Below are 14,234 nucleotides of genomic sequence, written 5' to 3'. Positions count from 1 at the left end.
CATTTTACACTGTTCTGATTAAATCTGACTGTTTTTTGACCCATATAAAAAGTGAAATTGTTTTATTCTACAAATGGCAAGAAAGCTCAGGATAGCATGGTTATAAATGCTTAAAGGAGGAGGCAAACAGAAGTGTGAGGTGTGTGTCAATTTCCTGCTGTGCTCTGTTACATACAGGTAACGATGAGTAACACCATCAAAACTGATGGTGACACTTCAGCCAAAAGGCCACCTGTATACATGGAAGCAGTAAAAAGAAACAGAATGAAAAATTAAAAGAGAAAAGAAAATGTGTTTAGAGTGGGCCATAGCATGTAGAATTAAAGCAAAATGAGGTATGTTGCCACCGTGACAGAATCTCACCCAGTCAATCATCCTCAGTGCCATGTATGACTTCTTTTAAAAAGAAGTCTTAAATTTAGGTATTTGTATCATTGTACCTCAAAAGTGAGTCTGATGCATAAACACTGTAGTGATAAACAGAGCCACGGAGGGAATACTGTTCATTAACAAGGCCACTCTACAGAGCATGGAGGGAATACTGTTCATTAACAAGGCCACTCTACAGAGCATGGAGGGAATGCTGTTTATTAACAACGCTACCCTCATTATTTATTTGCATTTGCCTGAAATTTAGTGTGAGTGAATGGAAGAAAAATAAGTTTATCTGCCATGAAAGAATAAAATTTAACAAGTATATAACTTTATAAAATAAATGTATAAATTTATCAAATGTAACAAACAAAATGTAAGCCAATTTCACAGGAAATGTCTAGCCCTGAGCAAATCTGGACTCTACGAAGTAGAAGGAAAAGGCAGAGAAAAATAATCCTAAGGGATAGGAGAGTGGTCAGACATCTGGGAGACACTTGAGCAGAAGCTGTACTAACCCTAAAAAAAAAATTACTTTAATATCTACTGAAAAGGAAGCTCAAAATTCCACCAGTATGTTGTTGTGCCCTTCTGCTACTATCTAGCGGTCTTCATCGGGTTTGTTTGGCAGTCAAATAATTAAAAGGCAGGAAAAATCTCAAGTCAAACAGTTCTCAACAGGGAATATCCCATAGAAACCAGATACAATTAGCCAGTGAAATAAGGCATTGACTAGGGTAAGAACACACACACACACACACACACACACACCAGGGCAAACACAAAGAAAGACCCTTTACAAAGCAGAGAAGTTGGAGTTCTGGCCTCCAATGAAGAGCTGGGATTTTAAGGCCATTAGGAGGTATTAGAATAGGGGGTCTCCTTTCTCTAATTTAGGATTGGTCAGTTTAAAGTAAAACAGAGATGCTGATGGGCCCACATCTTTGGTAAACATACCTAGAACTTGAGGGAAGGGGAGCTGCTGGCAGGAGAAAACACTTGCTTTGTCTCATATCAGGAGGGTGAGAAAGGAGCCAGAAGCTCACCACCTTTATCTAGCTGTGGTCCCTCTCCCTTCCCTATCTGTGTGCCTATCAGCAGCCTAACTCCTGGGCTCCACTTCCTTAATATTCATGGAGTCTTCCCAGACTTAGAGACCTGATATGCACCGTTCCCCACACTAAAGCCGTCGTCACTACAAAAATTACCTTGGGAATTGGCATTTTAATATAAGGAGCTAAAGAATTGGCTATGCAAGACTAGAGAAATGATGGCCCAGTGGTTAAGAGCACTAACTGCTCTAGCAGAGGACCCAGGTAGTGTTTATAGAATCCACACAATAGCTCACAAATGTCTATAACTCCAGCCCCAGATGATCCAATGGCCTTCTCTTGTGTCCTCAGGCACTGCAAAGCAACTTAGGTAAAACATTCAGACACATAAAATAAAGAAATATTTTTTAAAAAACAAAAACCTAGATATTTAAACTATTATGCTATTCTCTGTTTTTTTTCATAAAAATTCTAATTCACACTGCTTGTAGGAGATATAAAATAAAGGTGTGTATGTGTATATGTTAAGCCAGTCAAGTGTTCTACAACACAGTGCACACTATATATAGTCAAACACTGTAGACATGTTTAGACATGCAAGCAGCCATCAATGAAAACTTGTATCATGTGAGTTCCTTGATTTTAAGGCACCAGGTAAACTATCAACATTCTTCTGAATATATATTTTAGCAAAGAGAAAAAAAGATATTGCATAATGAACCTCTGTATCCTGCTATTACAGCATTATATTTTAAGTGATCTAAAATTATAAGCCGTGTTCTAAACTGAAGTACTATGTGAATGTAAGTAACAAAGCAATGCTGATTAATTGGATAATTTAGACCTGGAAACATTTAAAGTGTTTTACATACAAGAAGAAGATCTAGTGAATGAAAGTACTAAGTCCCCATAAAAATTCTTGCTTTATTAACAAGCAGTTTAATACGGTCCTATGTGCTACATCTAACGTCTGTGGGAAACATTTTGACACAATATGTGTATCATGTTTAGCAAGTGGACACTGACTGCAAGTCAGCAGAGATGTGGATGTGATGGGTCCTGGTTAACGAGCGTTACCTCAGCTTGCTGTAAAGATAAAACAAACAGAAATGCCCCCAAACCTAGCAATGCTTTTTCTTTCAGAATTAGGGCAAGTCAGGCGTTCCCATGACTTCCAATTCTTTGTGTTAGTAAGTGGCTGACACCCAGGCCAGACTGTTCCCTCCTTCCAATTTCACCCTGGGCTTAGAGGAATATGATGTGTTGTTGGCAAGGTAAATTAGACATGATGGGAAAGCAAGCTGCCAACCTCTCCTCACTTCAATTTCTTCATCCCAGTGGTTATTGTCACCTTATTAGAGTCTGAGAAAAGAACCACAAAGTAATTCTCACTTCCTTACAATCAGCTGCGGGCTCACCTTGGTTTCCTGGACTTTTCATCTCTGTTCCAAGAGACTGTTCAGACTTTCTTCATCTCTCATCCTGAGTGATAAGTAATCATCTTATCACAGGCCCTTCTGCTGGGGACAAAAGTCCATGCCAAAGTGAAACTGAGCTTTAGGGAAAGCCTAGACTTCACATGATACTCGACTTCCTATCTGCTCTCCACTGTTTTTTTTTTTCCTTTGCCACCAGAGTTAAGTTATGCTAACTGAACTCACCACACCTAAATGTTCCAAGATCTCTGAAGAACGAAATTAATCTTCGTGCTAACATAAAGCAAATCTTGACTCCCTCTTTTACGAGTCTTGATTTTGTTGCTAACAATCTTCCCCAACACTGTTCTCAATCCTATGTATTTGGGGCTTCCTACTGCCAAATCTTGACTGTCATTTATTTCCCTGGGAAACCCAAAGTTTTTGTGAGGTGAGTCTTGCCTCCTTTCAGCTAAACTATATTCAGCCTTGGGTCTGTGAAGAGACAGTCCATAACCCCCATCTATCCCAGCTCTTCTGTTCTGAGGGTAGCCTTTACCTCTAAGAACATATGAAATATAATATATTTTAAGAACATATGAAATAAAATGTATTTTTCAAACAAGAGAGCATTCTGTATCTAATCTCCTTTTGTCAACTCATACTTCCAGTGTAAAGTAACTGCATTTGATTCATTAAACACAAAAACGACTAACAACAAACCCCAAACTTTTGAAAGAAAAATCCCAAAACAGAAGAAACTATGATCATCATTTCATGGTGGTAATAACTTCCTTCTGCTTTCCCTGACCTCAGTCTATGGCACTTATGGGACTGCCAGTTCCATCCCAGATTCTAATCATTCCTGCTCAGTACGCTTAGAAAAGTGAGCTCTGGCTGGACTAACCCACTCAACTCCTCCAGAATAAGCCACATGCTCTCCAGCCTCCACGAATGACTTTGTTACATTTCTTTTTCTGTCAAAGTCACCTTGGTATCTCATGAGTGCCTTTGACTACATCCTCGGGGCTCTCATCATTGCCTCACAACACTAACTAAGGTGCCCTTGACCCATCCATCCCAATAGACTTTCAGAGACCAACATGTTCAGCTGGTACAGCACTAAATTTATGATATGCAAATAACCACCAGTCTCTGGTGTCAGCCTTCAGATTCAACCTTGTGCAGCCACACACCCACTTCTGTTCCAGTTACAGACTTCATCCTGAATTATTGTAGGGTAAAAAGGATTTTATCTGGGACAGAGGAGAGGAGAGGAGTGTTTCCTTGGAAAGTGGTATACCCGACCAAAGGCAGTAACAGGGTTGGCATCAGTGTGTTTAGATAGGCAAGACCTGGCTGCACGTTTTGCCTGAACTTGAGGGGGAAGATTGTTAGAGGTCACACATAGGCCATCAGCAGCTGGGCAGTGTTACAATCCTAGGAGTACTAGATAAAGACAAGTTCTGAGACACTCCCAAAGAACAAGTCCACCTTGGTTCCCCAAGAATAGCATAACTTCTAAACTTTCCTGATTGTTGAGAGTCAGTATGCCCTGTGATCACTTTCTGCCAACCTACAATTTTTACTGTCTTTTCATGCTCTGATGAGCTGGTTTGAAGTATATGAATTATATTTTCTTTAAAAAAAAGAAAAGAAATGTAACCAAATGCTCTCAATTGTTTAGATAAGGAATCTTTGTACATATAACTAAGTTAGTAATGTTGAATAAAATCATCCCAAGTTAGCTGGATGGATCCCAAATCCACTAAAATAAATATTTTTATGAGAAACTGAAGAGGATAACACTTGGGGAGAAAGAGAGGATATTATGAGATGGAATTGAAGATTGATACTATGCTCTAAGAAAAGCGAGTGACTTCTCAGGACTTCAGAAGCTGGAAGAGACAAGGAAGGATCTTTCTTAGAGGCACTGGACATCTTACCATCCTGCTGACAGTTAGTAGCCTTTAGACCTCTGGCCTCTAGAACGATAACAGAGTAAATGCCCAAGTGCAAGGCACCAAGGATATGCATTTTGCCTCAGCACCTCTAGGAAGTTACACGGAAGATATTACTGGAAATCAAAACTCAACAGAAGCTTCCAGAGCTGAGATGGTGGCCACATTGGCAGGTCAAAAGCCCAGATTCCTCATTTCTGTAAAAACAAACAAACAAACAAAAAACATCACCAATACTCCCCATGGGAGATGAAGAATGCCTTATCTAGCTCATAATGGACCAGACGCCAAGTGATTCACCTATGTTTGACCTTAGACCACTCTTGAAGAAAGGAAGCATATATTCTAACATAACAAAACCCAAGAATTGAGCTGCTTCGGTAGAACAATACATTTTTAGCCAACAACAGAAATGAAAAGACTATTATCTCATTAAGTTTACTCATAGAAAAACAAAGAGTTTATTTCAGCCTTTTTATGTATTTATAGTTTTTATCGTTCATCTAATTTGTTGGTAGAAAGTTAAATGAAAGGAAATAGGAGCTGCATGAATAAATAATAACACTAATAATAAATGTTTATTATTATTATAGCCATAAGATCTTACAAATAATGGAACAGTAACCTCCATAGGCTAGTGATTGCCCATGAATAAGTAAGGGATTGCACTTGTTTCTGAACCCAGGTCTCACCTGAACCACCGTGCTCTTGCCTATGTAGGTTTTCTCTATGCCTGCTGAATCCAATTGTAAACTCCACTGTGAGAGCAAGATTGCACCTGAGTCCCAATTAGACTGTGGCTGATACATTCCTGGAATCCTCTGAACTGTTTGTCAAAATCTGATCTAATAGAGTAACCTCACTGTCCTTGGATAGCCCTCCATCTGGCTACTTCTAGAGAAATAATTAAAAGTGAAATCTGCTATGCTGCCAACCTCTACATAAAGGTGGCAGAGAGAAAAACTAAAACACAGTTTTATTCTTGAAAAAGCATTGAGCCAAAGCCATAGTGGAAATGTCAGATGACCTAGCAGAGAGCAAAGGCAGAAAAAAAAAATGTCACCCTCTATACCAAATCACACGCATCTTCCAGTGAGTTTCAAGAAGATTCAACAGTGCTATTCAGTAAATGCCATTCTTCTAAATTTTACCACTCACTGCATTTTGCGGGTGGGGCTGATTGGACAAAAAGCGTATACTGCATGAAAACTCCTGATGCCACTAGGATGAAAGAAGAGGTGTTCTCATCCAAGAACTCTACCTCAAAAGACCCAGCAATACCACTTTGGGGTTTATGCCCAAAGGAAGCTCATTCACACCACAAGGACATGTGCTCAACTATGTTCAAAGCAGCATTATTTGTAATAGCCAGAACCTGGTAACAACCTAGATGCCCCTCAACTGAAGAATGGATAAAGAAAATGTGGTACATTTACACAATGGAGTACTACTCAGCAGTAAAAAAAAAATAATGACATCTTGAAATTTGTAGGCAAATGGATAGATCAAGGAAAAACCATATTGAGTGAGGTAATCCAGACCCAGGAAGACAAATATAATATGTATTCATTCACAAGTGGCTTTTTAAAATAAAACAAAGTAAAACCAGCCTACAATCCACGACCCTAGAGAACCTAGACAACAAAGAGGACCCTAAGAGAGACATATAAGGATCTAAACAGGAAGAGAAAAAAGGCAATATCTCCTGAACAAATTGGGAGTGTAGGGGTCATAGGAGAGGTAGAATGGGAGTGGGGAGGAGGGGAGAGGAGTAAAGAAAAATGTATAGTGCAATAAAAACAATAAAATAGAATGTTCTCAGAAGCCGATTTATGAAAATCTCTAGTCACCAGACAAAGAATTGCAAGTGGCAGAATGCCACCTCCCAGTCAATGGAGCTAACTAGTAGGCATTCTCAAAGAATAAAGGAGTGTTCTTTCAAAAGGAAGGAACGAAGGAACAAAGGAAGGAAGGGATGGAGAATCGAGGTGGGCTTTTGTTTGGTTTGGCTGCTTTTAATTTATTAGCAGGAAAATACCAGATACCTCAGGGGTCAGGGGAGGATGTGGAGGGACTAGGCAGTGCTTGGGATTGGTTTTTAAACATAAAGAAAAGAAAATCAACCCACAAATCACAATCCCAGAGAACCTAGACAACAATGAGGACCCTAAGAGAAACATGCATAGATTTAATCTACGTGGGAAGTAGTAAAAAGACAAGATCTCCTGAGTAAATTGGAAGCATGGCACCTTGGGAGAGGGTTGAAGGGGAGAGGAGAGGCAGGGAAAGGAGCAGAGAAAAATGTAAAGTTCAATTAAAATCAATTAAAAATTTCCAAAGAATCAATAACGAATTACGCCTTTAATCCCAGCACTCGGGAGGCAGAGGCAGGCGGATCTCTGTGAGTTCGAGACCAGCCTGGTCTATAAGAGCTAGTTCCAGGACAGGCTCCAAAACCACAGAGAAACCCTGTCTCGAAAAACCAAAAAAAAAAAAAAAAAAAAAAAAAAAAAAAAAAAAAAAAAAAAAAAAAAAAAAAAAAAAAAAAAAAAAAAGAATGTGTTTTCTAAAGGAATTGTTTAAGAAAACGAGAGGAATACACCACCACCATCAAGGACTTTTTAAAATCCCTTTTGGATGTGTGTTTACAGGTTTCCTGGAGAGACAGGAAACCCAGCTGAGTCAGGATATGTTTAAGTACCTGCCTCCATAACTGTGAAGCATCTCTTACTATTGGGAGACTTCAAGGGATACCTCAGAACTTGAGATGAGGATACAGGGAAATGTTGATTCCTTGAGACATGGCTTTTCAAACCAAGATCATGGGGAAAGATCCAAACTGAGAGTGAACTGTGGGATGACCAATTTAGAACAACACTGACTCTCACATGAACCTGACCAGGCATGGTGACATCAGGGAAAGCCTCTGATCTAGACCACTCTGAAGTGTCTTTGAGTTCTGCTAGGCTCCTCAAAGATGAGGCTACAGTAAGGAAGCATGGTGGCGCTAGTCCCAAGCCAATCATTTCCTACAATAAAGAAGCATGGTAGCACTAGTTCCAAGCCAATCATTTCCTACCACAGCCTTTCTCCCTGACCTTGTTTTTTGCTTTCCATTCATTACAGAGTGAGTCACTAAATTATGCATAATAATCTCTCTGGTACAGTAACTCAGAGTTCAGTTGTCTCAACTTCCTTGCCATTTGATTCGAGCATCTAATATTGAAAAATGGCAATGCCTTCTTCAGAGGGAAATTGAAAAAGAAGGATGTAAATCAGGAGTAAAGACAACAATGGAAAGGAACAGGGAAACTTTATGAGTCCCAAGCACAAAAAGAAATAGAAATTAATATATTTTAAATAATCTCAAAACATAAAAAAGGGGAAATTTATCATCACCACAGAAAGAGAGATGTTATTGTCAGGCTAAATTACCTACTCTGAACATTTTCTATTTAAATTTTTTTTCTACATTGCTGGACTTTTACCATAAATACACCTATTATTGTACTGGAAGCATATTTTTTTTTTGGTACCAGAAAAATTCATGGGTTGTTAGCCAACACTTTATCACAAATTATCCACAGGCTAGGAACTCACTAACAAAGAAATCCTTTATTGTCTTGAATAGTTTCTCTCAATTGGGAACTGGAAAAGGTTTGCTTGGGTCCGTTACAGTGTCTCCTTAGGTTACCATCAAGATGTCTGGGACCGTGGTCACTTAGAAGACTTGAGTATCTGCCTCCAAGACAGGTCTCTCACAAGAGTGTTGGAAGGTTCATTGTTTTCTGCTGGCAAGCAGTCTCCGTTCATCAGAAGAAGGGATTTTTCATGGCGCTTCCTTCACATCTTGGCACTGCCTGAGCCACTGATCCCAGAGAGAGTAGAATAAAAACTGGCATTGCCTTTTATTGCCTCTTTCCTGTAACCTTCTGGCTCCATATCAATGTGTGAGACTACAGCACACATCATTTGCAGTTAACAGCAACACTATGGGACACCTTGGGGACTACTTGCCACCATGAAAACCTTTAACATCAGTATGAATTTGATCAGTGAGTTCTCTATAATCGTATTAGCTACTTATAAAAGTTTAGAGGTCATTTCCAGTATTTTATCATTATAACTATCCAGTTAGCACCTTTGCATATTAAGCTTTTAATCATTAAATCTTTCTTAGGTTAGTCTCAGAGATAATGTTATTAAATTAAAACAATCATAACTTCTTTATTATATTTCCTTCCTGAAGTAAGTTGATATTTTTGTTATCTATGTGACTTTTGTATTTCCTGTCCTGTGTTTGTGACAAACATTTTAAAGTGTCTATGCAATGATTCACAATGCATATTCATAATTTTCAACTGATGAATTCTTTATCAAATATCTTTTAGGTACATATTCTATATATACAAAGTTTTGATACTTATAGCCTGTGGGTGTTTTCATTGTTATTTAACCATTTTGTAGATCCTCCTGAGTTTGTTTGTTGCTGTTATTTTGGACAACTTAGAACTTGATGAAGATCTAAAGAAGCTCAAACAAGTAAGTGATATTAAAAAGTAAGGGCTTTTAAAGTAATGTTGATGCTTGGATTTCAAAGCAAAGAATTAATTGAAAATTTTGAGGCAGTCTGAGCTAATAAACTGATGTGTTGTTTTATCTAATATCAGAGTGTGTTTTCCTATTACCCTACCTATATCTTAAGGCTAGTTTCATATTACTTTGAGTAAAAGTAAGATGTTCATAGTTTAATAACTAGATTTTGAGATCATTTTTCTATTAATTGAAGGATGTTTTGAAATCAAATTCCCCAGGGCCATAATGCCATATTGCACAAGTATTATGCAATGCTCTTGGTCTTTGTCATAAAAAGTATTAAAAAGCAACTTTCAGACTTACAGACAATAGAAGAGTATCTAGTCTGGATGTCCAAAGTGATTGTTCAAAATTAAACAAGGCAAATGATTTATTCTTGAAATTAGACTCTATCAGGGTAGGGAAAATAGTATCAAAAAATGGACATGGGTGTTTATAAAGATTATATTATCTATGGCAGACAGGTGACAAGTTGAATCAGCTGACTAGCTCCGTAGTTCTCTTGTGTGGAGCAGTGTCTGCAATTGGCTGAAGTGTTTGGCTTTATTGAGAAAAAAGAGGATGGGAGACATTAGGAGATTTTCTTGGACACACTTAAACATTGTATGATGAGTTAAAATGTTAACAAGAATGTAGTAAGAGGCCACTTGTTTATTTCTGGGCTGCCCAGACTCCCAAAATAATCACACAGAAACTTTATTATTTGTAATACTATTTGTACAATAGCTTAAGTGTATTTTTGGCTTACTCTTATGTCTTAAATTAACCCACATTAAATTAAATTAATCTGTGTATCACCACATGGCTGTGGCTTACCAGGTAAAGTTCTGTCCGGCGTCTATGTCTGGTGGAGCTAAATGGCTTCTCCCTGACTCCTTCTTTCTCCCAGCATTCAGTTTAGTTTGCCTGCCTAGCTCTATTTTGCTAAGCTACTGGCCAAAGCAGCTTTATTCATTAACCAATAAAAGCAACACATATGCAGAAGGACTTCCCACATCGCAAGAGTACCCAATACTCTAAAGTAAGCCTTTAGAATTATGTGAAGAGTCTCACATATTCAGATTTTTCAAAACTTGCCTATTCTGAAAAAAGATAAAACAACATAACCTATTAAGTTTGTATTTTTTAATTTTAATGATCCCTTTAAACTTTACATTGCATTATTCTCATCTTCAAAGCCACTGATTTCACCAAGGGTATCCATAGGGGCTGAAAAGCATGTTGGATATCAAAACCCCTGCTCTGAGCATACTCAGGAAAGCTTTAAGCTCCATAGTGTCCTGAACTATGCAGGCAAAAGACTCTGTGGTCAAGGTCATTTCTTTTTGCTTTTTCTACTTTGTGGCTTAGGGAAAGGACTCTTCAGGTGAGGGTTGGGATGTTATTCTATGCTGGTAGTGTGAAATGTTTGACTTGACTCCCTTGTAGAAAAATATACAATGTGTGAGCTCAGCATCAAAACTGATCAACTGTATAATTTGACAAGACCAATAAAAATGTGCTGCTTTCCAAATCTGGCATTTATATGTGGATTTTTATGTGTGTCGTATTTATCATTCATAGATCTTGAATATATTGTATATACTTCCAGCAAAATTGAATACACAAAAATGAAAAGCATTCAATTTTCTCTAACTGATCCCACTACAAGATTCAGTGTGGTATTAAACAACTACTGAATACGTAAAATACCAAGTAATTTCAGGCTACATTTGCAAAATATTCTTTCTGCTAGAAGGCAGTAAAAAAATTACACATAGCAAATTTTTGGAGCCCATGAATTCAAACCTAAATAAATTTTACAGTGATTGTGTTTTGAGTGTTTAAATTTGTACATGTATGTTCAATCTACTTAATTTTCTTTTAAACATTTGTATATCCAATAGACAGTCACTTTGGGCTTTCTTTTCATTTATTTTATATAACCGATAATGGAAAACCAACAATCAAAAAATTCATGAGACTTGGGAGAGGGCTCAGTTAGTAAACTACTTCTCATGCAAGTGTAAGCAGTGAGGTCAGTCAGATCCCGGGCACTCATACAGAGGGCTGTGTGGTGTGTATCTTTAATTCCAGCACTGACTGGCCAGACAGTCCAGACAGCTTAGTGAACTTTGGTTTAGTTACAGACCTTACATTAAAAATAAGGTAGATGACAAAGGAGGAAAACATCTAAGCCTTCATGTGAATGCGCCCACATGTTCACATAAACTCAACACGTATGCACGCATATGTGCTCATGTATGCACACATGCACGTGTGTGCACACACAACTGCTTGCTATCTCACTTTCCTTACTTTTTAAAATTTTTGTTTTTAGAAATTCTACATATCAGATTGATTATTCCATTGTAGTTACATCCAATTTGGAGTCTTTTCTTTGAAGATTTAAAGACATTTTCAGCTCTGAAAATGTCAGGGAAAATAAAGTAGTGATCCCATTTTCAATAGTCCTTTTAGGCTATTATTTATTCATGACTGGACTGAAACTACATATTTAATTAATCCATCTATTAATTTCATACCCCAAATCCCTTCAACTTCATATTTGAAATCCACTGGAGCAAAAAATATCATTCTAAATTAAAATGTGACTGGTTCTCTTTTTTCCTTTTTACACAGAATATTTTTGTGTTTTCACTAGTTTGGAAAACCATATCCTTTGGATAGGACTAGAGAGGTTGCTGTTTTTACAGAGGTCCCAAGTTCCACATACCAGCTCACAAACACCTGCAACTTCAGGTCCAAGGGATTCAACCCAATTTTCTCTCCCTTGCATACTCCTGTAAATGTGTGGTGCACATTAACTCACAAAGGTTCACACACACACACACACACACACACACACACACACACACACACACACACACTTGAAGTTATAAAATAATATATGAGTATTTTTTAAATTGTATCATTTTAAAATATTCATTGTTTTCCCTTTTTGGGTGATCTTAACCTTCGAGGTTGCATAATTTGCAGAAAATACTACACCATAATTATGCATATGCAAGCATGCACTTACATACACATGTTTATAATCACAGAAGGGAGGTATCTGACAATCTCCAGTCTCTAACAGATGTTTTGGACTAGCCAATAAAATTATCCCATAAAGTATTTACTAGACTTCTCTATACAGAGATCTGGCTCTTACCATCTATTTTTACTGCTATCCCCAGATAGAGTGTGGAATAGAAAAGATATGTGAAAAGTTTTCTCTTCTAATATTTTGAGTTACAGAAAGCATTGCACATTCTAATTTTTTTGCTCAGCTCACACTTTTGTTTTGATATTTTTACTGTTTATAACCAGCCTGTGGATTCTTGCTAATGTGGTAATAGTTGTTGACTGTTTACTCACTGTCAAATGCCAAATGACTTCACTTACTGCACAAAACAGCCCCTCAGTGCAGATATTATTAAATCCACCTAACAGACAAGGGAAAGAGACACAAAGAACTAAAGGCTGAACAATCAACAAATGTTAAAGCTAAGATTGAAACCATTGCAACTTGGACCAAAAGCCTATACTCTAAATATTTAAACTATATTGATTTAAGTTGAAGCCCTATAAACATCAAATGTAAGACATTCGATGAATCTGTTCATAAGGCTTTTAAATTTCATATGTGGTATTTCTGATAATTAATCACAATTATAATTGCTTTCTTTATAATTATATATTTTATTGCATGTATAATAATTTTCTACATGAAATTTTAAGATGAAGTTGTTTAAATGTGATTATGGTGATTTGTGGAAAAGACAAGTATGTGTGTGTATTTATGTATGTGTGTATGTATTTCTGTGTATGCATTATGTGTATATGTATGTGTGTATGTATGTATTTATGTGTATGTGTGTATGTATGTATTTGTGTGTGTGCCTGTGAGGGGGGAGAGAGAGAGAGAGAGAGAGAGAGAGGAGAAAGAGAAAGAACAAGTCAGATGACATAGAAACATAAGAAAAAGTCCTTGGTCAGATTGCTCTCTGGCGTTCAGTAAGGAGAAGGCGACCTTGAAGCTCAGTGGTGTCGTGATAAGAAAGATAAAGGGGTGTGAGGTGGAGTGGAAACTTTGAAAATTACAAAGAAGCCCTACTGCTTTAATGATTTTGCACAGAGTCAGAGCAAGAGCAATATAAAGGGTGTCTTTTAAGTAATATAAAATTCATTAAACTATGAGGAAAAAATCTAGAGAAGCCTCAGGGAAAGAATCTTGGGAAACAGAAGTAGATAGTCTGCTTAGATTAAATTCAAAGCTATGAAATTTTAAAAAATGTTCTTCAGCTCCATAGTCTAGCTCATAAAATTCTGATTCACAGGTTTGACAGAGTCTGTGGCACAAAGGCAAGTGGACACATAACTTCTCACTCTTCTCTGGGAATTTCAAACAATTAGTGTTTTTCTTTATCCTTATCTTGCAAAATGGTTAGTTTTTGTGGCATGTTACCTGGATTAAGGCATGAATGACTACATAGTTTGTGAGCAGTGTTCTGGGTGGATCTGTAGAAGTGTTTCTGATAAGGCTTAACATTTTATTCATAGGCTAAGAAAGCAGATATTCTCCCAGATGGGCAGCATCATTAAATCTTCTGAATACTCAACAGAAGAAAAAGGTGGTAAAAGCTAAATTTACTCCTTATGGGCTGACTTGAGGTAAACAACCAATTTATAATAGGGCTAGAGCCTACACCATCAGCTGTGGGGGAGCTACATTGATTCTTTGTATCTCCAGCTTGCAGAGGGAAGACTATGGAATTTCTCTGCTTCTATAATCTATGAATTAATAGTTTACTCCTCTCTCTCTCTCTCTCTCTCTCTCTCTCTCTCTCTCTCTC

At 37.5% G+C, this 14,234-nt stretch overlaps 1 protein-coding gene across 4 annotated transcripts in view; it reads left to right on the top strand.

Annotated features, from left to right (window-relative positions):
* Nalcn (sodium leak channel, non-selective) overlaps window positions 1-14,234 on the top strand; it is a 258,303-nt gene that overhangs the window by 150,095 nt on the left and 93,974 nt on the right. For 3 of the 4 annotated variants that reach the window (XM_026783175.1, XM_005355702.2, XM_005355703.2), the window contains exon 15: window positions 9,268-9,342. The exons of the other annotated variant lie outside the window; for it this stretch is intronic. In XM_026783175.1, the coding sequence (XP_026638976.1) occupies window positions 9,268-9,342 (75 nt within the window). The remainder of the gene's footprint in view (window positions 1-9,267; window positions 9,343-14,234) is intronic. 4 annotated transcript variants of the gene reach the window in all.

This window comes from Microtus ochrogaster, chromosome 17 (assembly GCF_000317375.1).
Source record: "Microtus ochrogaster isolate Prairie Vole_2 chromosome 17, MicOch1.0, whole genome shotgun sequence".
In the NCBI taxonomy this organism is placed as follows: domain Eukaryota; kingdom Metazoa; phylum Chordata; class Mammalia; order Rodentia; family Cricetidae; genus Microtus; species Microtus ochrogaster.
The sequence above is the reverse complement of the archived record's forward strand: the minus strand, read 5'-3'. Positions and strand labels throughout refer to the sequence as shown.